The sequence below is a fragment of the Glandiceps talaboti genome, chromosome 21 (assembly GCF_964340395.1).
Source record: "Glandiceps talaboti chromosome 21, keGlaTala1.1, whole genome shotgun sequence".
NCBI classification, from domain to species: Eukaryota; Metazoa; Hemichordata; class Enteropneusta; family Spengelidae; genus Glandiceps; species Glandiceps talaboti.
Window position 1 is genome coordinate 8,864,450 of NC_135569.1, and position 25,686 is coordinate 8,890,135.

A 25,686-nucleotide genomic window follows, 5' to 3' on the forward strand; every position below is an offset into this window, starting at 1 on the left:
CATCAGCACTGATAAAGTAAATTTCTACCTGCACATTAAACAAAATTAGCCATATAAACACCCCAGGTATGTTATGTTTCAAATTCAATTAATAATTCGTTCCATTAATTATCACTGACTTTAATATCTCATATATCTTGAATATTGAAATTCAATAGAATATTATTAATAATAATATTTTGATTCAGGCTACAAACTGATATGCACCTGAATTTAATACTAGTCATCAATTATTATGAGTGACGTGGGAGTTATAAACTCATTTTAACTAGAGTATGGTTTCTACAGTCCATGGAGTATCATATTAATAAATTCATTAAAGTGTACATGTTGTAGAATATCCTAGACTGTGGGGGTTAAATAAAAATGGAAACGGGATTATCGAAATAAAGCTCAAAAGATAACATTGATAGTTTATATCGATAACTAATCATTTTAATTACTCGTAGATTATGGCTTCCATTTGTTCACAGACTAGCTATCATATTTATGTAAATGTAGTCGTTAATTCTGTATGTTGTAATATAACCTAGTATATTGGAAGGTTAACAACAAAACTGTAAGCTAAATAGTCTCAGTAAACTCACTTTAAAAGGTTATTAGAAGGTTATTTTTAGAATGAGATATCCATTTAAAGACTGGCAAAAAGGGCACTTCAAATTGAAAGACCTCCAGATATTTGCTTTGATTCTTTTATGGTGAATTATATGTCCATCGATACATCTATAACTCAATGTATGTATTATACATAATGTCGGTGACCATTATTCTCTCAAGTATTATACTAACGTTTGCTTTCAATAATTCCTGCATCCATTGTTTAATTGTTATACATTCAAATTAAAAGATAGTAAAATGTAAAATGATTAAAACATGGATGCAGAAACTATTGAAAGCAAAAGTTAGTATAATATTTGAGAGAATAATACTTTGACATGGCTATGGTATTAGATTGACTCTGCAATAGTAGTTGGCAAAAGTGAAATCATGACCACACATACCACAGATTTATTATACAGGCACTGCATGTACATGTGTGTGGAAAATAATCAGTGTAACCTTTACTACATGTATAAAAACACATTATATGAGTTATATCTCGTACAGCTATACATGTACCACACAACCTGCACTTTCTTAAAATTACTTTTTTTTTCTTCTAATTCTGTTAATGATCAACTTCATAAATTAAGGCTTAGACCCTGAAAATGTGATTTATGCCTGGCGTGTGTAATTAATTTAAAAATAAATACAAATACACAAACACAGCTAAACTGTAGTGATGACATTTCTTAATGCATCTGAAGTAGTTTTATGTAGAAAAGTTTCAAGGAGATGATTCCAAATTCTGCAAGTGTGCGGAGAGAATTTTAGAATACAAATGATAATCATATTTTGATATTGGTATGTCAGATAGGCTAATATAAGTTTAAGTTTAAGTTTAAGTTTATTTATTTCTAAAGCGCCTTTTCTATTTAAAATATTCAAAAGCGCTGCACATAAAATACAAAAACATAAATAATGCTACAAAGACAATTATACCGTTAACACCCTTAAAATGTCAAAATGTTAAATGGATAGTGAATGGTCATTAAAATTATAGACTGAGACTTGTTATAACAGCCTTAAAAATGTCAAATATTGAAACGAATGTATTTTTACGTTTTAATGTATTTTTAGATCGTTAGGGATTTACATGTTGTTTAGGATGAAATGGCATTTCAGCAACATAACTAACTGTATGATTTTGTTTTGTTTGTCAACAGGCCACAAACTATGACAGTGATACACCATTAGAATTTACATCTAAACACGACAGACCAGACAGAGTAACATTCTTTGAAGATGGTGTCCGTAGGATTGGTGAGTATACTTGTAGATTTGTCACAATGTATGTGATTGGTATTTAGTTGATGTCATTTTGTTACAGTGTGTGTGATTGGTGAGTACATGATGTAAATTTAAAACTGTATGGGATTGGTATTTAAGGAATTTTGTCTCAGTGCATGTGATTGGTGAGTATGTACTTAATGTCACAGTTTGTGTGATTGGTTATATTTTTGTAATTATTGTATATGTGACAATCATTTGCATGTGATTGGTTGGTTGGTACTTGATGTCATGTTCATAGTGTATGAAATGATTGGTGAATGTGATTGGCAATGAATATCAGGTAAGTATGATTTTCAATAGAATAGGCAGCCTTGAGCAGGTCAGAGATTTTTAGAAAAATTGGTTATAAAAAATCATGTGTACCAGCATGTTTTGAGCTCTTTATAGAGATCAGTGCATTGTATCTTTTAATGGCTTTTATAGAATTTAAATGGAATACCTAATACCTTCCAAGGTCTGACAGATGATGATCATAAATAATTTAATAATTTGTATGGCACGATATCAAGCAAACTTTTTAGGATGAATAGAGGTGAAAATAAATGAAACCATAGTCTGTTTTGTAAACCTAAATGAAATGAAAAAAAGATATTTAATAACATTAAGAGTTCAGACTATGGTGATTTGATTGATTTTATTCGGTTCTATTCACTACAAAATATAAATTAACATACATGTATGGTAACCTTGGCTGAATCCTTTATATAATTTGCCATACTTGTATGTGAGAGGAAAGTTATTGATTTAAAAACTCTACTATGTGTACTTGGGATATTCATCTTGTCAAGTAAGACAGTATCTCAAAACCACATCTCAGTATAATGTTAATGAATTGCCCATTTGGGATAAATAAAGTTATTGAATTGAATTGAAATCTCAGTTAGTTATCATTTATATCTGGTAATGAAAGAGGCACAAGCTGAGTTTGTAAGCTGTCTACTCAGGTAAAAATACTTGAACAAAACCACATCCCAGTATAATGTTAATGTTGATGCATGTCTTCTATGACAGTATGCTTGTCTTCTTGGTTAAAACACCTGTATGCATAGTACGGATTTCATGAACATTTTTTTGATACGTATGATAAATTACATCATCGGATTGTTTATGAGTTATATCATGATACCAGGTTTGAGTTTAGTCAATTGCAAGCTGTGTGTAAGTATGTTCCAGTAAGTGCAATATGTGAGTACCTTTTAAATATGCAGTAAAAACTACACCAAAATATGTATAAAGTCAGTTTGTGCCCCTTTAAATGCAACCTTGACTATATTAGTGTCATTGTTTACAATATTAGCATTACAGGTTGTATTTATTTTACTGAAACTATGTTCGGTCGATAATCCCCATTTCTTTAGATTACATCCTTGTCTATGAGGAAGAACATCTCACTGAAAAACAAAGACGAAAGAAAGAAGAGAAAGAGAGAGAAAGGAGAGAAAAGGGAAAGAAAGTACCAGACTCTGATGAACAGAAGGAGGCTTGGAGACACAAATTCCTAGACAATTTGAAGAAATTGGGTGTAGAAGTAGAGGAAGACATCATAGAGGGAGAGAAAAAGACAATCTTCTATATCAAGTTACATGCACCATGGGATTTATGTGTCTTCTATGCAGAGGAACTCAACTTTAGGGCTCCATTACAGGTAAGTAATGTAAAAGTGTGGTGTATAATTTGTCTTGTCAGATGTACAGTAATTTCAGTATTATAACTTGTCAGTACTTTCTATGTATTTAACAGTATTTGGTACTTTCTACTCGCCAGTGTTAATTAGAGGCCAATATTATCTGTAAGTTATATATAGCAAAAAGTTGAAATTGTGATTTTTTGGGTCTGCACCCGAGAATCAATTTGATTGGATATACTGCATACTATTTGTACTGCTACACAAATATTTATCCACAGGTGATACACTACTGTTCAGGGTGTATGATATTATGAGTAAGTCATTATATAGATCTAACAACACAGTTTCAAAAAACATTCCAGTTGCAGCATACATGTAGAGTACAGCTGTAACATGATTGTTTTGGGTACATAATACAATATTATTTAGAAGATCAGTCCCATCATAAACAAAAGAAAGATCACATGATGTGATGTACTGCATCACCTGATGTGACCAGACTAAATTTGGCATATATAAATTGTATCCATGGAGTCCTGCCCAGATGGTAACCCCTGCCCAGATGGTAACTCCTGCTCAGATGGTAACTCAAAGTGTTATGATATGATGAATGTAACATCTTGATGAGTCATAGCTAATTTGTAAAGTTTAACATCTATCTTCCTGGTCTTAGTTGTTATTGGATCAAAATCAATTTTGCCTTAAAATTCATTTCATCTAGGCTTTACATGTTAAATGTTTGCAGGAATACTATGAGAAACTGATAGTAAAGAAAATCTGTAGTGGAAAAGTATCAATCCTGGCAATCCATGTAGTGATGTCTACAACAAAAATTAATTAGTTGTTCAAAAATGATTAATGCAGCACCATATTGGTCAGCTTGGCTTGAAATTAATGGTAGCACCACAATCTACCAAATCTTGTCATGGGCTACCATAACTTGCAGTTGGTAGCCTGCTTGGACTACCTAAGATTACTTACCAAGTTATTGACTAACTTGAAATTATTCCATATTTGGACTATTGTGTTAGGCCATAGTGTTTTGACAAGCTGTGGAATGCATCCTCCTGACTATATCACATGTACACTGATTCTGATAGACTGTAAGATACGTACATCGTGTCGTTCTGCCCTCACTGGCCTCCTCTCTCTGGGAGGGGTTGACCAATATGTGAGGGCTCCCCATCATGGCGTACCTTACAGACTATGGTTCTGACTATTCATTTTTAATGATAAAGAATCTAATCTGTACAACTTTTATTTTCTGTAGGCTCATTCTAACCCTAGCAGTAACTGGTCAGAGAAGGCACTTAAAAAGTTACACATCCCTAACATCATGGCACTGGATGTACCAAACACACCATATGACTATTTCACCTGTCCTTTCAGAAAGAATAAATTAGACAGGTAAGGGACGATTGCACAATGTCACACAAGCTCAATAAATGAACAAAGTTCATGGGGGGGGGGGGGTCTGGTGTCAATGCGATTGCTGAACTTCATTTTCTCACCATAGTTCGAAAACTTTCACTCCTTCAATGATAACAGGATATATTTACCACTGAGATGTTGATAAGTTGGTTAAATATTTTTACTTCTACTGTGATATACAGTGCTGGGTTTCTGCTAGTAATTTAATGTGTTTATCATCATGTTTTTACATTGCATCAATTGTAGTGGTGTGGCCGCTACAATTTTCATTATGGTTTACATATCATATATAAACATGTTGATGTCGCACTTGTGAAAGTTCCTTTAGGGGGAGGGGGTTTTTGTCCTAAATGAACGAAGTTCTTTTATTAGCTTGTGTGACATTGTGCGATCCTCACTAAGTAAATGTGCAAAAGTTATACATAATACTGGACTGGTAAGTAAAACGGTGACAAGATCAGAAATGTCAGTGTTTTTTTTTCTTTTAAAGGAAATTCAACCCTGAATGTATAAGTTCTGTTTTCTGTATATTTGATGTTTTTTTTAATGCCCAGCTTTTGGTTTGGAAATTTGATGCGATGGATGGGGTACTTGGATGGACAGATAAATTTTATAAACAAAGCCCTCTTCATCCAAAATTCTGAATGTGTTGAATTAAGATGTATAAGAAAACCCACTTCATATTTGCTATTACAATAGCCTAGTTCCAATATACGTTACGATTAATACTATCATCCCTACTGAATGTCTACAGGTATAGGGACTACATGTAGATGTAACTATTAACAATGATCTGGACAGGTGTATAAATTGAGATACAACTGCTTGGATACAATAGCGAACTTGCAAACCCGCCATGTTGAATGTTGCATCATGGGAAATGTGATAATAAATACTAATCAATTAGCATTGTAAACAATGATGTTACATTGTTTGTAACCACGAATGATCAATTCATAGCCACCTTGACCATTGTGGGAGGTTTATTTTATCGGTAGCTCCAGATTAGGTATTACAATAACGACAGATAATCCCATAGTCCTTTGTGTCTGAGCATGCTCAGTCTGGATTGCAAGTTCCCTATTTAGGGGTCAGTCAGTTTTTATGACTTTTGTGAAGTCAGCAATTTGTCATATTCATGTGAATGGCCTATTCAAATGACCTTTCCACTAATTTATACGGTTGACTACAGTGAATGAACATGTGAACTTTAAATTCAAAGAAAAGACAATTTATCAGAATAAAACAATTACTTGTATAATACTTTAGTTATCTACCAGACATTAATAATTTATAAGTATCTAAGCCATTGACATTTATCTATAATTCAATTCCATACTACGCCTCTTGTCAAGACTAGTCGTTGTGGTGATAGAATTTCTGATGATTGATATGAAATGTTTGGAAGTGAAATGTATTTTGTGAATTGGGGATGATAAATTACTTGGCTGTCAGTTTTACATTACAATAAGAGATGGTGGTAGCAATATTAAATGTCACATTGATGGATGAGTGTAAAGTTAGCAGACATCAACAATATGTAGCAGCTTGCATCACATATGCAAATTTTTATAGTTTAATGGTAAAATACATTGAGTACCATATGTTGCAATGTCACACCATATATTTGGCAAGAAAATTGTTGCATTTTTATACAATAAGCCAAGGAATTTATTACATTATTACAATAACAGCCAGTATCTGGTGAGGAAATTGTTACATTGTTACAATATCAGCTAGGAGTGAGCAAAGAAATTGTTACATTGTTGCAGTATCAGCCATATTTGGCAAGGGAATTGTTAGAGTGTTACAATGTCAGCCCAGTATTTGTCAAGGAACTGTCATATTGTTACAATGTGATGCATTTGTATTTGATATGAATGGATATTTGAAAGGATAAGGTTATGCTTTTAGTTATTGCATAATTAGTCTGCCTGTCAAAAATTGATAAATGGAATGATATAATTCAATTTGGTTAGTGATGCAGAATAATTTTTCTTACATTGAATGTTAGAAATATTGTTGTGATGCATAAGATAGTATATCATTTGGGAAGCTATAATTGATATGAAATGTCTGTGATGAAATAATGCAGATAAACAATATCGTTAAAACCTAACAAAAATTTTCCTTCAAACCACCGTTTATTTTTACTCTCAAAATGATAAAAAAAGTATTACTTTAAATTAACATTTCAAGCTAATACCTGTGTACCGTTTAGCGTTTGACAGTTGAAATGTATTTATTATCAACACTTGAATGAAAACCTCAGTATATTACATGTACATTTACAAACATATTCGTCCATAGATGTGAACTTTTTTCACAATTTATAAAATTTCAACCATGTTGTATTTCAGTAGTTTACTTTCAATGTAGAGATATTAACGTACATGTATGCAGATTAATTTGCATTCTTTAGTAGTATTTGTCCTGTATAACATGGAATTAGCAGTAACTGTATATATTTTATTTCATATAATGTTTAATATAGTCGATTGGTTTTTACAATTATCAAATAAACCCGTTACCATGACAATATCTTATTGATATGTCAACACTGAGATGTTCAGTAGTATTATAGTAAATGATGAGTAATATGATTTGAAATTATTGATCATCAAGTCATGATGGTCGAATGATTACAGTGGCCAGCTTGGAATCTGCAGGTTGCAGATTCGAACCCTGTCACTGCCATTTGTTTCTGAATGGCTAAAGTCTTGGGTAAGATTTGAACCATGATTGTGCCTCAGTCAAACCCAGCTGTATAATTGGGGACCTGGTATGATATAGGTTGCAATGTGAATGATTTAATCCTTTGTGAAGTGTGCTTTGAATTGAATTGAATTTATAAAGGCTGCAATGGAGTGTATCCTCCCCAGGGAGTAGAGGAAGTATAAAGGGCTGTTGTGCCACTATAGATCCATGCCAGGGGTAAGAATTGTAATTTAAAAGTGCTTTGAGAGGACAAAGTGGGAAAGCACTATATAAAAATTATCGTATTATTATTACTGTATGATAGTCATATCATATAAAAGGCTGTTTTAGATCTGCTCTAGCTGTAACTGTTTGAAAGTGTTGTTGTCAGCCATTGTAACTTAAATCTCAATGTTCACCATGAGGTGTATTGAATTATCTATAGCTGTATGCATAACATCAGTGTTTTTGCTAAGAGCGGCAAATAGGTAAAATCTACTGGGGTTCCCATGCCATTTTACCTGGGTTCCTAAAGAAAATTACCATAGACTCTATGGGAAAACACTGCCATTATTCTCCCTTTCTGTAATACTTCAGACCACTAGGTAATACCCAGGCTCCCCACTGAACATGGTAAGAAAACGTAATGACTTTTTGCATTTTGTAGGATTTAGATCTTAAAGTCAGTGCACATCCATTCATTAACGTACATTGAATTTTTGTCACAGAATATATGTAATGCATTGATGAGACAGCATTATATTGATCTGTGGTGATCGATTGCTGTGACTGCAAATTTATGACCTAGGCATGGTAGGCTGTGGTTTGATATTGAATATCTAATGAGCACTACTATTTATAGGTTGTAAGGCAGGCAAACTAATATGGTATCAAATTCAAAATGATGCTTTTGCTCCCAAGTTTAAACCAGCTGTCAGTACACTATCCACCAGATCAAATCAACCGCTAATTAACAGGAACAACAATATGTACATTATAACTTAGCAATTAAACAAGTTTTAGTTTGGTAGTTTGATGAAAAAAATCTGATGAAAAAAATCCCAGTTACAGCTAGTACAGGTTTAAAAAATATATGACTTGTACAAATACGACATCGCTCTTTGACAAGGTCATAATATACAGTATAAGGCAATGGATTTATAGATTATAGTCGGAAGTTACACAGCTGTGTTGAATTATTACAACATGTAGCATGTATATTTGCAGTCTTTGAGTGATTTGTTGAACCCTGAGGGACTTGTGTTGCCAGCAGGTGCAAAAATGTGTTTTTGAAAATAGAATTCATTCTGGGGTATTTTAAGGATATTTTAGCAAATCTTTGAAATTAGTATGATATGCTTTCTAAATATGAACTATTAATGAAATTATACAAAAAAGCAGACTCTTTATTTAAGAGGGGTAATTAAAAAAAAGAATGGTTAATAATTCTTTGCATTTTGGTTTGGAAGCCAAGCGTAATTCTGTCCCTTTCTGAATTCTAGCATATACTTCTAATTATATTCAAACTCTTCTAGTATTCATCTTATTTCAGCTGTGTTTGATTTCCATAATCCCGTTCAGACCTCTCGTATTTCTTTTCATTTCTTGTGATGGGCTGTCTCTCCAAATCTAGTTCTATCTAATAGCAGCTGTAAACATCACTGTCAATTAGTAAACTTTTTAAGCACTTTGGGACTAATTTGTTTGAAAATATAAGGAGCTCAAATCATCCTAAACTTTGCTGTATGACAATTTTACAATTCCTCATTATTTTGAACTCTTGGAATCTACTCGTTGCAGGTTCAAGCTATGCCGTTTGTTTTTGAATGGTTAAAGTCCCTGGGCAAGATGAACTCAGTTATATAAGGGACCTGGTAGGATAGAGGTTGATATATGAATGCTTTAATCCTATGCACTAACAGAGGTTGTAATTGATTGTATGCTCCCAGGGAGGTGAGAAAGTATAAAGGGCTGTTGAATGTGCCACTATTGGTCTGTGCCAGGGTTATGTATATAACGCACTTGGAGTGTATTGTGAGAAAGTGGTACATGAACACAAACTAACATATTATTCTCTGCTCTCCTCCTTGTAGGTTTATAGGCAGTGACAATCATATTGATTATTTCACCATGGGTGAAAGAGGTCGTATTTTGAATGAAATACTACAGAGCACCACATATGGTAAAAGAAAGAGGGCAGAGATTGGTATTGATAGACTGGTTGAGGAAGAGATCTTTACAGCTGCATTTCCACTACATGATGTAAGTATTGCTGATCTATTTTTTAGTATTCAAACAGCTGACAAACATACCAAAGCTTTAGATGAATCCATGTATTAGGCAAAGATGACTTTATGCTGTGAATTGGGGAGGGGGTGGAGATGGGGGTGGGGTTAAAGGGGAGACCACTTGAAATTTACAATTCAAATTTAAAAAAAAAATATTATCAATGATGACCACTGCTTTGACCTGATAGCTTACTACAATTGTGACATTTTGATGTCAGATTCTTTGAATGAGTTTTCCAAAACTATGAATTACCATGTTCACAACTGAAATCCCAAGCAGCCTTTACACTGATCATTGCAACTGAAATCCTTAGCAACCTAGACAATAACCATACAAGTGTACACATTGTTTCTTAGAAGATAATAACAACATGGAATCTATAATGTTGTGTACAATCAGTTGTGTCCCAAGGCAATTTTTTATTGTGTGTTTTTATGAAGAATTTTTACAATAACCACAGAGATATAATAACACTGGCTGAATTGATATACTGATTAACTTTTAATTTAGTTTCCTTTATTAGATATTTTCCGGTCCTGTCTATGTATTAGTATTGAAAACTTTTGTACCATAGGTTTAATAGAAGTACCAATCCAGTAAGAAGTCTGTTAATCTGTTCTCAGACCTTGTTTGCTATTTTCAGTTTGATCTTGGTTTATAAGTGTGTCAGAGGTTTTCATTTAAGGGCCCTTATTTGCTCATTTCAGTTTAACCTTGGTATACAAATATATGTGTTACTTTGATATTTGGTTTTATTCTTTGCTAATATAAACCTGAATCTTTGATGACGGGGACCTTTGTTTGGTATTTTCAATTTGACTTTTGCTTATTAAATATTATATATATGATTGATTACAGGGACCATATGAAAAACCCAAACATCTCGTCAGCAACGAAGACCTAAATAAACGTCAAGTTTTGTATGAATACTGGGCACGGTGGGGTAGATGGTACAAGTATCAACCACTTGATCATATCAGGGAATACTTTGGTGAAAAGATTGGTATATACTTTGCTTGGCTAGGTAAGTTAATTATTGACAAGTGTAGTCTGGCTAGGTAATCTTAAAGGGGACTGCCACTGCAGGAAATATAGTCATTTTCATAAACTATGAAAGGTTCTGGAGAGTCATTTCATGATTTTACAGAAGCTATGATTACAATTTATTTACAGATTTTAAAATACACTGTGTTGGTTTCCCCTGAAAGGAACATTGTTGGCACTTGTGAGATAATGCAAAGTTTTTAAAATTTGCTTATAACTACCGGTAGTTGTTTTACAAATGTTGCTTTTATAACAAGCTTTCTAATTGCATAGTTCCAAAGTGTTCTAGATAATGGAGAATATATTGATCATGGTTCCAAGAATCACTAGGACAGTACAATATAGTTACATTGGAATTTCAATCCATCTACTATGGACGTTGATCTCGCAATGATTTAATAATTCGGCGTTGATGTCAGTCCAGAGAGAGTCATTGTTGCTGAATAATTAAATCATTGCGAGATCAAGGTCCATAGTAGGCGGATTGAAATGTCGCATTCATTAATTCAAAACTAACTATATTGTATTGCCGTAGATAAATAATGACTAAGCAAAATATATGTGACTTTTATCTAACAATGTTTTTTAACTTTATATCTTGAATACTCCAGGTTTCTACACAGCATGGCTTTTACCATCATCCATCATTGGATTAATAGTTTTCATATTTGGAATTGTGACCATCAACGACAACACACCAGCGTAAGTATATGTTATCAATATGTGTTTTTGTTTTTTCATTCAGACACCAGACATTCTGCACCCATATTACCAGAAAACAGCTATCTAGTCAGACTGAACTTATCTCATTATAACAATGTCTTGTATGATATAGAGTGAGTGTCCACAAGTTCCCTGTAATGTGTATATATTAAAATTTCTTTATGTTATTGTTAAGTATGATGTTATAAGCTTACATAGATTGCCAGCTAACTGTAGGATCAAATTTTAGAGTGTCGCATCAGTTAACAGCACACTAGTATTGGGGCTGTGTCTAAGAACATACAAGACTTTTATTATTTGGCATCAAGTTTTGTATTTACACATAAAATAGGATAAACTAGTTATGCTTGCCAACATTGCTAGCTGTTGTGAAGGGTTTGGGCAGGATGATTTCTGATGTACGTGTGTACACAGGCTTGCAAACTCCTTGACTTTGATGGAACTCCCTACAATTATTTCTAGTAAGCCTATTGTAATTACACCCACAAATACTATTTAGCATGTATACAATTAAACCATTATAATTATTTATCTGAGAATCTTTTCTTTGTCTTTTTTCTCAATGATTTATAGTCAAGAGATATGTAACCATGGTGGTGAGTTCTTGATGTGTCCTCTATGTGATGAAAAGATTGGATGTGCATACTGGAATCTTTCTGATACGTGTCTACAAGCAACAGTAAGTTAAAGTTTAGTCTGTTACTTTTCAGGTTATATTTAGATTTGTCCTTCCCAGTGATCAGGTAATTGGTGATGATTGTTAAAGTGGATTTTGAATTTAAATATTACACACACAATTTTGAGACAAATTTTAGACTACGGGGGACAGGAAAGTCTTGAACTATAAGTTCACATTCTCTTTGACGAAACATTTTTGCATTTTCCAGTCTTTGGTAAGAGTACCATTGACCTTGATCTCATGGTTACAGCTGACCATTAAGTGGACTTTGTCATTTTGATGAGACCTAGACAGATCGAGAGCTCAATAATAAAACTTTGAACTGCTAATGTACACTGTATCCTAATATGTACATTATTTGATCTACAAAGCTGATAAACGTTTTTTGATGATTTGTACATACATGTATTCATGACAGTTTCCTTCAATTTTTGCCTAGGTGGCCTACTTGTTTGATCATCCTGGTACTGTGTTCTATGCTATCTTTATGTCATTCTGGGGTAAGTCATAAAAACTCACATGTTGAGTCATAATTATTAATCAAATCTACACTAGCTCCAACTGAAATTTTAAAAAACAAAATGTTTTGTTTGATATAATGACTTAGGATGTCGCCCCTTACTCATAATATCATACTCTCTGAACAGTATTGAACCATCCATGGATTAATGTATTTGTGTAACTGTAACAGGCAGTGCAAATACACAATTTTGAACAGTTACTGTTTTACTTCCGGATACAACCGACCCCTAATTTACATTTGCAATATCTGTTACTGGTATTGTAACAATTTTCAATGAATGCATTGCCAGTTGTGTGATTGAAAAAAATAATACTCCAGTTACAGCTAGTGCAGCCATAATCCTCTTCCTACCAGGGTGTGGGGGATGTGAGGGGTTGTGGGTGGGGTAGTATTCGTTTGTACTCAAAAAAGTTCAAGTTTGGAAAAGGAGGATTATTTTGGTTCTGACACTGTTCTGAGTCAGTAAAACCAAAAAAAATAACCAGAAACCATTGTTTAAATGTCCAATAAATTTATGATTATTGGATCCCATGCAATTATATTTGGTATATCAATAGCATTGACAATTATTGCATATACTATCTATTTTTTTTTGTAAGTTAATCTAAAATACTTATCATTTCTGTATATTTCAATTTCAGCGGTCACATTTTTGGAGTATTGGAAGAGAAAGGAAGCCAGTCTAGCTCATCACTGGGACTGTATGGACTTTGAAGAAGAAGAGGTAATGTATTCATATTTGTTATATCTGTACGATTCTCAGTACCTGAAATGGAAATTTATCACCTCGGCATGTCATAAAGATAATGATCTTTCAATTTCTTGGTCGACCTCAAGACTTCCACTCCATGCAATGCATAACAATAGGTGCATGTGGAGAATAAGCTGACCTTGCTTGATTTTGACCGTCTAGCTTGAGGTACAATCTTATTGCAGGTACTGAGAATTCCATCCTTCCTTTCTCTGTTGTCAACGGCAACCACAGTCAATTGTTATAATAATGTTTTCTATGTTCTGTGTATTTATGTTTACCATTTTATTATTAAAGCAAAGTTTTATTTTTGTATGTTGTTTCATTTTTTATCTATGTGAACTGTCATTTTTATCCCCTAGTTGTATGAATAAAGTATTTCTGATTCTGATTCCAACCCAACCATTTGCAAAATTAACAAATATCCCTCACCACAGGTGCTTGTTTTTGCTTTTCTATTATTTTGCCATCGGTAACTTCCTAGACCATCATTTGCTGCAACTGTACATCCAAGTTGAAATAATTCAAAGTGTTCCATTTGTTTTGTTTTTTAAATTGTCTGTTTTATTATTGTACCATCAGCAACGTCCAAGACCTGCATTTGCTGCTGCAGCCCCATTGATGGAAAAGAATCCCATCACAGGAATCAAGGAGCCACATTTTCCAGATGACCAACGACTACGAAGAGTTGCTACAGGATTGGCAGTCTTATTTTGCATGGTAAGTTAGGCAATTGTAATCACAGTCACAGTAGCAGTTGCGATTTTAACATAGTCATAGTCAAGTTAGGCAATTGTAATCAGAGTGACAGTAGCAGTTGAGATTTTAACATAGTCATAGTCAAGTTAGGCAATTGTAATCACAGTCACAATGGGATTTGAGATTTTAACATAGTCAAGTTAGGCAAATATTGATTGGTACCAGGATTGATATATCTACGTATTGTACTGACTTCTATGTTCATTTGTGGCAGGCAATGTTGGTTATCACCCCACCATACTTTTTTCTAGTCAGCATACCACTATTTAAACATTTTTAACACAGCCAAGTTTGAGAAATAATAGTAGTATCAAAATTATATCTCTACATATGCATGGTATACTAACATTCTTAATTTTTTTAATTGACAGGCATCATTGGTTATCATATTCTTGCTAGGCGTCATCCTGTACCGTGTTCTTGTCAGTATACCGCTGTTTAAAAGTCCTGTACTACGTGGTCAAGCTCAAAGTATTGCTAGTATGTCTGGTGCTGTGGTCAACTTGATTCTTATCATGGCATTGAGTAATGTCTATACTAGAGTTGCTATGAAACTTAATGACTGGGGTAAGTTTTTTGGTATGCCTATTTTAAGTTAAACACATTCCAGATTAATTTCGCAAAATCCAATATTTTCGGAGAAGCTCTGATTTTTTTCACATTTCAAAGTAAAGCAAGCTTTTTAGAATGTATATGTCCTAATATTATATTCATCTTTATTTTGTTGAATTTGATCAACTTTTAAATTCAACTTTGACCAAATAATGATCATTATATTTCCCGTGGCCAACATACTGACAAATATTTTGATCAATATATTTCAAATAAATGATTAAAATAATGGCCACTTTTTTTTTTTTTTTCAAATGATGAAATTATTGGCAATTATTTTTGAGTAGCTCAATATATAATGGTCAATATTTTCTTCAATCATCAAATTATCGATGTTCCATTTCTGGGTTTGTCAATATTGACAATTTTTTGCCAAAATAATTGTCAATGTTAGAATAAGCCATTTTCTCATTAATCATTATTATCTCTCTATGAAATGCTAAATTTTATATGACAATAAATAATGATGAAAATAAAATGGAATGAAATTGAGAAAAAAAGGGACAGGTTTAGAAGTTAATGTACTCAGTACGTTCCTTGAATTTAGTCATACACATTATTTCTTGTAAATCTATGATTTCTATTCAAATCACAAATTTTAAATGAAATTCTGTGAATTAAACACAATTTATTTGGGTGAAAATTTAATGTATAAATTTCAGACAGTACTAACTTAAACATAATTGTTGTTCAGAAGCCTGTACAGTGCAATACAGTGTTTGTTGCTGTTTCTATAGTATAGTAATAGCCATAGTAACTTACAATTCAGGTTTGTGAAATTTGGTAAGTCATAAAAATAGACCTGTTTATGAAATAATGCATTGAAATATTGTGTTAATTTATTATTTTCTGTGCTTTTTTTGACAGAAATGCATCGAACACAGACTGAATATGAGGATCAGTTGACTTTCAAAGTTTTTGTATTTCAATTTGTCAACTTCTATTCCTCCATCTTTTACATCGCTTTCTTCAAAGGAAGGTGTGTAATACTTTGTAGGATAAATGCATGATTGTACAGGTCTGTAATGTATTGGGATGTTTTGAAAACAGGTCTGTGATGTATTGGGATGTTTTGAAAACAGGTCTGTGATGTTTTGGAATGTTTTGAAAACAGGTCTGTGATGTATTGAGATGTTTGCAAAACAGGCCTGTAATGTATTGGGATGTTTTGAAAACAGGTCTGTAATGTTTTGGGATGTTTGAAAACAGGTCTGTAATGTATTGGGACATTTTGAAAACAGGACTGTAATGTATAGAGATGTTTTGATAGTGTTTAGTAAGTTTGTTGTTGTTTTTACCCAGAAGGTTGTTCAGTTTTCATGATTTTATTATCACCCTTGCCCAAGTGATCTCATACAAATCTTTGATCCATTGTAGATTCAATGGCTATCCAGGTAATTACAGTACAATATTTGGATTACGGAATGAGGAGTGTGGACAGGGTGGATGTCTGGTGGAGCTAGCACAACAATTGCTAGTTATCATGGTTGGTAAACAAGTCATTAACAACTGCCAAGAATTGGCTATTCCGTAAGTTTCACAAATTTTTACACTATGCACAACCTTATTTTCCTGCTAATCTTTTTATGCACCAGTTGGTCAACTAAGGATAAGATCGTTATTTTCACAGCCAAAAATGTACAGTTAATTCAAGGAAATATTCTTTAATATACCAAGGGTTGTAGTAGCTTATAATAATATTAGCCAGGACACTGGTATTTTAAGGAAATGTTCTTTTATACCAAGAGTTGTACACCTAGTGATTATACACCAGGTTATAAATGTACACCTGGTGATACTTGTACAACTGATGATAATTGTACACCTGGTTATAATTGTACACCTGGTTATAATTGTACACCTGGTGATTGTACACCTGGTGATAATTATGTACACCTGGTGATACTTGTACACCTGGTTATAATTGTACACCTGGTGATAATTGTACACCTGGTGATTGTACACCTGGTGATTGTACACCTGGTTGGCTTGATTTGATTTTAATCCATAAACAAGTTTAGCACCAAAACATTGGAAATTGCTTGTAACCAAAAGGATGCACATTTATTGCAAACTTCAATTGTTGAAACATAAACTAGAAACATTCTTTCTCCAGAGTGCCTTTGATGTTCACTAAGTGCATGAAATGGTTGATATTTACAGGAAAGTCAAGCAATTTATTCAACGTTACAAAGTACAAGGTAAAATGAAGGGAAAAGTTGAACGGGAACAAGCACAGTGGGAAGAAGACTATCAGTTGGTTGAATATGAAGGACTCTTTGATGAATATCTTGAAATGGGTGAGTTTTGATTTCTTTGAACAGAACAAACAACATTTGACTCTATTCCGAGACACTTGACATGAGCCCATTGTCTTACTTCCCTGATGATACTGATGAGATGTTTAAATTTGTGATAATTTAAGATTTACTTTAAAGAAATCTTTTGAAGTTTTCATAGTAACTAAGAACCCAGAAATTTACGTTGTCCATCAGATGAGTAAATAGTGATAATAAGTTCTTGCACCACAACCAAGGGAATACTTACAAGTAATGTTTCACCTGTTTAAGTCGACAGACTTTGTCAAACTGTCTGTTTGCTGGCTTTACAGCTAGGTGGCATAGTGGCAATGATCTGGTCATCTGTGCACAGGAATTATTTATACATGATTTATAAAAGAATTTTTCCCACAAGTGAAGTATACCATTGTGTAAATAAGCCAGTTTCAAAGTGATGATGGATAAGAGCTAAAAATAGTGATTGCTACCCAACTCATGATGTGTTTGTCAATCAACACAATTCTCATACTTGGACTTGGGTATCAGACAACCATTGAATTTAAACGAAATGTTACTTTTTGTGTTACAGTGCTACAGTTTGGCTTCATTACTATCTTTGTGGCTGCACTACCAATAGCTCCTCTGTTTGCCTTACTTAACAACTGGGTTGAAATCCGATTAGATGCGGCTAAATTTGTATGTGAATTACGACGCCCTGTGGCTGACAGAGGCCAAGATATTGGTGTATGGTTTAATATCTTAGACACCTTAACACAACTAGCTGTTGTTTCCAATGTGAGTAGAAGTTTATTATTTCCACAAAGTTTGTAATAAATCATTCTTTTTCTGATATTTCAAAAATTTACTTTTGTGGAGTTTTATTTAATCCATGAAAAATGGTAGAATTTTTTCTGAGGTCTGCAGTGTTTCACTCTGTTTCAAGGAGAACATTTATGAAATATTTTCAATATTGTCCAAGTTGCACGGCTTTCTATTATCCTAACACTGATACTTTTTTAAAAATAAAAGTGGAGAACATTTCAGAAATGTTGTCTGTTTAACTTTGTACAAAAGACTTGCTGTTTTCACACTTTTTTTTTTAAAATGGTGAACATTTCAGAAATGTTTTGTTATTTTTATAAAAATGGTCTCAGAATGTTCAGAAATGTTGTCTGTAACTTTATATATGACATTAACCGTGTGATTTGTTTTCTCATCTTTGGTCAGGCATTTGTGATTGCCTTTACATCAGAGTTTCTACCAAAGTTAATGTACAAGTACAACGTTAACGCTGACTTGGTTGGATATGTCAACTTTACACTGTCAACATCACCACCTGGAGCACTAAGTCAACGATGCAGGTATGTAGGGTATTGTAGAGTTTCATGTCCTAGCCACTAATACAAACATCTATCGGTATCATGAAGTATGACTGTTGACATCAAACCTGGAATTTAACAAATGAATTTGATTGATAACGCTTGACTCGACATGTTGGAATAGAGAGACTTTGTATTACACACCATGGTTCATAAGAACAGATTTGTGGCCTTCAAATTTGAGAACTTCAAATTTGTTTGTGAACGTGAACTATTATGTAAAGAGGCCATACAACTCACTGTTCTTATCAAATGATGATGTGTAATAAAAGTCTCTGTACTTCCAACATGCTGTGCCAAGTGTTATTATTCCAATTCCGTTGTTTACTTGCCCTGTTCGTAACAGGTTCTGTTCGTCCCAAATACTTCGATGTCAGCAGTTGTAGTAATCATGCAGTAAGCATATACCCAAAGTTGAGTACACCTGACTTGATTTATATGTACTACAGTCTATATTACTTCTGGTGATTGTGCAGGTCATCTTCTGTCAACAGGTTAACATTTTTAACTCCTTTGAATGTTTCATTTCGATCATTTTCTCAACAGTAAGCCTGTTCAGAAATTACTTGAATCTTTGACAGAAGTTTTACCTCATAAGGGTTTTTGAAAAGAAGTTTGAATTGAATTAGATAATTTTCTAAATTGATGTTTGGCAAGCATGTATCTTTAATTAAGTATATTGAGGTTTGTTCATTTACTGTTTGCTTGTTGTGTTTTGTGTATCCAATTCAGGGCTGTCTTGTCCTTGAATTCTAGTCTGTATTTTCTATCTAGGGCTGCTATAGTTTTGACATTTGCTCTGTTCTACTTGTTCTGGTATTGTTTCATTCTGTTATGTGCTGTTATGTACATGTACTGTTGTATACTTATGTACTGTAATGTTCTGCTACGTACTATTATGTTCTGTTATGTACTATTATGTTCTGTTATGCAGTATTATTTCTGTTATGTACTGTAATGTTCTGCTATGTACTATTATGTTCTTTTATGTACTGTAATGTTCTGTTATGTACTATTATGTTCTGTTATGTTCTGTTATGTACTATTATGTTCTGTTATGTACTATTATGTTCTGTTATGTACTATTATTTCTGTTATGTACTGTAATGTTCTACTCTGTTTATCTTATGTCTGTATCTTGTGTCCAGTTATTAATAGTTGATAGATGTGGTATGGCAGGCCTATAAAGAATCTAATGAAAAACAACCTTCCTGTTATAAGGCATTAGTTTGATAATTGCCATAAACAAATGCACAGCTGGTAAAAGTATTGCTTCATTAACATGTAAATTGGTTCCTTAATGACTCTAGCTGTCAGATTATAGCCATAGAGAGTTGAGTAAATAAACATCAGCAAACATACAGTTATGGATCAAATTTTTATCATGTAGGATGACAAATGGAAATAATTGCTGCTTCAGCACTTTTTTCTGGAACGAGTACAATGCACACAAATAAATGATGTATGCACTGCAGGAATGTTGAAAAATGTTGGTGAATACTGCCTTTTAGGGATTGTATTATCAACCATTTTTGTGTCTTGATTTATTAGAATTCGGCAACATGTTCTATTATGCATCTCAGAGAGTGTGAAAGTTTCATGAATCTTGCACAACTTTGGCGTATGAAAACAATGAGATAGAAATGAAAAGGAAGAAATTAATATTGCAATATGTTACCAAGAGTTGACAAATTTGTATATTTCTAAACTGGAATCCATGCAAATGGAGGCTTTGAATTCGTTATTTTCCCATCATGGAATAACGACTAGGGAAATCAAAATTCAAAGTCCTAATTTGCCTGAATTCTAGGCTACTATATTACTTACCCCATACATTTATTTATAGACAGTAATTTTGTTCAATATTTGAGTTTATTTTACAGTGACCCTTTTTTCATTGGTGTATAGAAACTGATTATTGTTATACTTCTTATGATAAATGTTAAGGTAGAACTTTTGTTGCCAATAGTTCAAAATGATTTTTGATTCAATTTGATGTATTCACAATCATTATGATTATTTTCAGATACCAAGATTACCGAGACGATGAAGGTAATGAAACTATATTCTACTGGAAGCTGCTATGTGTTAGACTTGGATTTGTCATCTTATTTGAGGTAAGCGTTAAGTACTTTAATAGTACCAGGCACTATTACATAGTACCATAATCACTTCCTATGTACAGTAATTCAATGGAGTGCGCACACATTAAACCCATGTAATACTCTTCTGTATCACTCTCCAGGCACACTTTGCCCAAATATAGCAAATTGAGCACTAGTTCATATTCATTCACAGGGATTTGTCATTGGTGTTTTTCTCAATATCTGTAGAGAACACTGCATACACTTTTGCAAAAAAATCTCAGTATGTCATATTTGCACTCAGGCATCATGGGGTTCTGTCATACTTTGTAAACTTTTTCCATGATATCATTTATGGGATGTTAGTGACAGTGGTAACACCACTTGCCTCTTACCATTGCTGTTGTGGTTCGAGTTTGATTTTAAAATGTGCCACACTGTAAGTAAGAAGTGTGTCGTTCAGTTTGACTTTGTCAAACAACACATACAATGCAATGTATGTATGTTTTCCTCTGGCACTCCACTTTCCTCCAGGCATTAACACTGAACCCGTGGCATTCATGTACAGCCCTCACTGGACTTCTTGTGAAGCAAGTTTATATACACATGAAGACTATCCAATTTATATAGATACGTGTAGATTATAATATTTATCATCATATCACCAGTTGTAATGATACATTATCATAAACCAAACTACTCAAACATGTATCGTTTGTCTTTTCAGCATTTTGTCTTCATTTGTGGAAAACTGATAGACTTCTTTGTTCCTGATGTACCAGAGGCTTTGGAAATCAAGATCAAGAGGGAGAAATACCTTGCTAAGCAGGCACTTGCTGAAAATATAGCCACTGTACCTGGAGTAAGTACTTACTCTGCCCTCTATTGGTGATGTGACAAAATTGTTTGTTTGATTATTTTAAAGCCAATTAATATGGTTCCGTTAACAGGGAAAGTTGAATAGTGCCCTCTTTTTTCAATATGACAATGTCTTTTGTTTATTCAACTAACACTGATGAGATGACATTACTCAGATTTGAAAAGTTGTCTAGTGCCCTCATTGGTGTGTGTGGTGAGATCTTTTGTTTTTCCAAACAGCTGCTTTTTCTGATAAAATGGTAGTATGTTTACAAGGACAATTGTTTAGTGCCCCCAATAATCCTTATTACAAATCTGTTATTTTTATATGACTAGAAATGTCACTATGTAACAAAATGTCCAGTGTTTCTTTTATGAATGTAAGACAAATGTATATATGTGTAATGATATCAAAGCAATATTAATTACATATACATATAATTAATTCCAACCATACCAATTAATAATACGTATTATTTGAATATTTGTATCTAAAACCCAATTTGACATACCATTTGATATACACTGCTTTACATGTGCATGATTTCACATACATGCAACAATTGTGCAACCATATGCATACTGGTATGCAATCATGTGTTGTTGGTATTGTACTGCAGTGCAAAAACCAATAATATGACTGTGTACAGCCATGCATTTAATAACTTCCACATATGTAATTTGTAATATTTGAATGAATTGTATGTCTGATTTTAGGCAGAAGATGAGCCTGATAGAGGAGCCCAGGGAGTTGATGAGGTTACCCTAGATGTACCGACTACATAGGAAGATATGATTTTGGGTCAAGTGATGGTAGAATAAAGGCGATGTTTTTTGACTTGGGAAATGATATAAAGGTGCACAAGATTATTAAGAAAAATATACGTACTCAGTTGACAATCTGCATTCATAAGAATAGCATTCATTGATATTATCAACAATTATTACCAAGGAAGAATTGTCAAATTCATCAGCTGAAAAACTTAGAATTTGCAGACATAAGAATATGAGCACATCCTGTCTAGGAAGTCAATAAAGCTGTCCTTTAGGATTCAAGTCAGGTTTATCCAACCTCCCATAGGATTCTACAGGACATCTATATAGAATTTTGATTCAGTGTCAGACATAATTCTTGGTAGACATCTATTGTACATGTGATTATGTGGGCAAAAAGCTTAGTTAGTGCTGAAACCTTATTGTTTGAAAAGGCACTGTTCACATAATGAAACTGTCTACAGTTCAGAAACATACTGATACACTCATAAACATTCTAACCTATCAATTCTTGTAAATTTATTTAAATGTAAAATGTAACAATTTGGTTGGTGTTATTAATATGGTAGTGAGATTAACATGTCCTTGGTCCAGAAGTGTAGAGAACATTTTAGAAGGAGAGATGTGAGTTTTGAAAATTGGGATTCATAAAGATCCAGTAGTTCTGTCCAGAAATCAGATCAACCATTCCTGATCAGAAGGATCCACTGAACTCATGGACAGGAAGATGTTCAGAAGGGTCCAGAGATCAAGGACACAGAGAACAGGGAGATTGGCTTGTCCTGTCCAGATGGGAAGATCAAGTGTTCTTCTTTGGACTAGGCTGGAGACTTCATAACAACTGTTCCTGTCTGAAGGACCTATAGACCTAGGATAAGTAAGATCAGCCAGTCCTGCCCACAAGGGCCCAACGACTCTTTTCATAAGGTTCCAAAGACCTTCAGGCAATAAAATGTGCTCACCTTGTTTAAAAAGGTCTAGATAATCGTGAAGAGGAGATAAAGTGTTCCTGCCTAGAAGGGTCTATAGTCCCTGTTCAGTATTCTGAAGGGTCCAGAGACCAGGGGACAAGACAAGCATCTGTAGAACTTAAACTGGACAGATCTAGTAATCCTATGGAGTGACATTCTTAAACCAGAGCTTGAAACATCTATCACATTAGTACAAAGTTTTCTATCCAGTCTGTAGAAACCACTAACATTATTATGTATGCTATATATGATTTACCTTGGTAAACATTTATCAAACTTCACCTGCTTGATATTAGATGTGTATTTTGGTTCCATCAGATCACATTTTATTTCCGTTCCTTGTTCTATGATAGAGGCTGTTGTGTGAATGGACCATCAGACTCATATTCTCTGTGTTTAACATATAGTCAGATATCGTCACCCATTGTATACATATTGTATATTATACTTTATTACAGTAAAAACCATATTTAATCTTTCACAATACAGGTAATATAGATATCATATGTATAAATTTTGACAATCAGCTGAACATGTAGAGTATAGATATTACAAATCATAGAAAGAGTTAATTTATTCAGACAATCAACCTTTACAAAGACATTGTGTTGTAAACATCCATATAGTTCCTGTAAACATGTCAAAAATTTGGTTCAATACTTTTACAAAAATGATCTAGGAATGTAAAGCACATTTTGATGTATAATAGAATGAATTTAACATTTCATGACACTACACACTACATACAAAACACAACATGACATGACATTACATTTCAAATATGGTGCCATCTATTCTAAACTTAGAATTTATTTCAAAGCCAGATTAAGTGTGAAGCAAACATTCAATATTTCATTACTAATTTGAACAGTTGTAAAATTTGTACTATCTTCAGAACACTACAATATCTTCATAAAAGTACAATAATAGCATGACATTACAAAATAATAGCATGACACTACAGTGATAGCATGACACTGCAATATGTTCATGACACACTAACGACATGATACAATATCTATAACACTACAATAACTTCATGACTGCAATATCTTCAAGATGTCGACACTACAGTATCTTCATGACACTACAGTAACTTCATGACACTACAATAACTTCATGACGCTACAATAACTTCATGACACTACAATAACTTCATGACACTTCAATATCTTCATTACAATATCTTCACAATGTACAGCTATCATAGTTCAAACTAAAAACATACATTCATAACTAAATTTGATACTAACTTTCACATCATAATTCACAAAACATTACACTTACAAACTTGCTAATATTTACACTTGCAATATGCTTTCTGTCTGGTTTAAAATTCAGGTTTGACAGTTGTCTCAGCTTTACTAAAATTGATAACCAAATAATAAGTATTATATTAATACACTAGGAGGTACAGTTATATCAGTTACCTTTTCATGTCAACATTTTCATTTTATTGATTTTTCTATTTAAGTAACTTCAAATTAGTAATACCTTTAATTAGGCACTGTGAGGTTGATTATGACACTGGTAATTCAGCCTTTGGTTTGCTAATATAGCCGCAAACTCAATCTATTGTTCTTCAATGTGGTAGATTACACAAGTGGGTGATAGCGGTTCCTGTGTTGTGTGATTCTAATCACCCTGTGATCAAGATAGTGTAAACGTTGGAAGTCCAAAAACAACACTGCAAGTTCATGACTCTCTAAATAAACTAGTTTAGAGAGATGCTTCCCTACTGAGACAATGATTAAACCAATGTCGCAAAACAGTGCACTGCGAGTTCATGGAACTCTGTCAATAAAACTCTGCGACGCCGCCCTACTGAGACTATAATTAAACCAATGTCCATTCAATAGCTTATCACTGTTGTATCAACATGTTGCGACAATAGTTTTAGTTTGTGTCTATCTTAGAAAACCAAAGGTTAAACTACCAGGGTAATAATATTTCTTTACATGACTTGTTCAAGGGTGATATTTGTGGGGGTAATTAACAATAATACTGCCATTATACTCGTGCAATATAGGGAGGGACATAAAATCATAAAGACCTGTATTTCAGTATGTTTGAGGGATATATACAGTAGCTGCATTCTGATTGGTTGATATACTGTATTTTTTGCTCTGATGCCAATCACAATTAAGTTTCTTCAGGTCACAAAGACAAAATATACAGCTGAAAGTAGGATTTTGGAGTATGTACTTAATAGGGTTACAGGTCAAATGCCATAGGTCATATATTCTAACAAGCATTAGATGTAACAGCATTACCTATTGGCTACAATTGAAATGCATGTAGGGCTAGTATGCA

The 25,686-nt window shown here is 33.4% G+C and overlaps 1 protein-coding gene across 2 annotated transcripts in view; it reads left to right on the top strand.

Moving 5' to 3' along the window:
- The window catches only part of LOC144451548 (anoctamin-7-like), a 70,869-nt gene extending 48,352 nt beyond the window's left edge, over positions 1–22,517 (top strand). For both annotated transcript variants that reach the window (XM_078142425.1, XM_078142424.1), the window contains 19 exons: positions 1,767–1,863; positions 3,252–3,538; positions 4,791–4,927; positions 9,742–9,910; positions 10,796–10,961; positions 11,593–11,683; positions 12,278–12,383; positions 12,823–12,883; positions 13,548–13,630; positions 14,240–14,377; positions 14,788–14,983; positions 15,896–16,007; positions 16,406–16,558; positions 17,192–17,328; positions 17,897–18,102; positions 18,535–18,668; positions 20,713–20,803; positions 21,498–21,632; positions 22,346–22,517. In XM_078142425.1, the coding sequence (XP_077998551.1) occupies positions 1,767–1,863; positions 3,252–3,538; positions 4,791–4,927; positions 9,742–9,910; positions 10,796–10,961; positions 11,593–11,683; positions 12,278–12,383; positions 12,823–12,883; positions 13,548–13,630; positions 14,240–14,377; positions 14,788–14,983; positions 15,896–16,007; positions 16,406–16,558; positions 17,192–17,328; positions 17,897–18,102; positions 18,535–18,668; positions 20,713–20,803; positions 21,498–21,632; positions 22,346–22,414 (2,568 nt within the window). In that variant the 3' untranslated portion in view covers positions 22,415–22,517. The remainder of the gene's footprint in view (positions 1–1,766; positions 1,864–3,251; positions 3,539–4,790; positions 4,928–9,741; positions 9,911–10,795; positions 10,962–11,592; positions 11,684–12,277; positions 12,384–12,822; positions 12,884–13,547; positions 13,631–14,239; positions 14,378–14,787; positions 14,984–15,895; positions 16,008–16,405; positions 16,559–17,191; positions 17,329–17,896; positions 18,103–18,534; positions 18,669–20,712; positions 20,804–21,497; positions 21,633–22,345) is intronic.
- Positions 22,518–25,686: the final 3,169 nt, after the last annotated feature.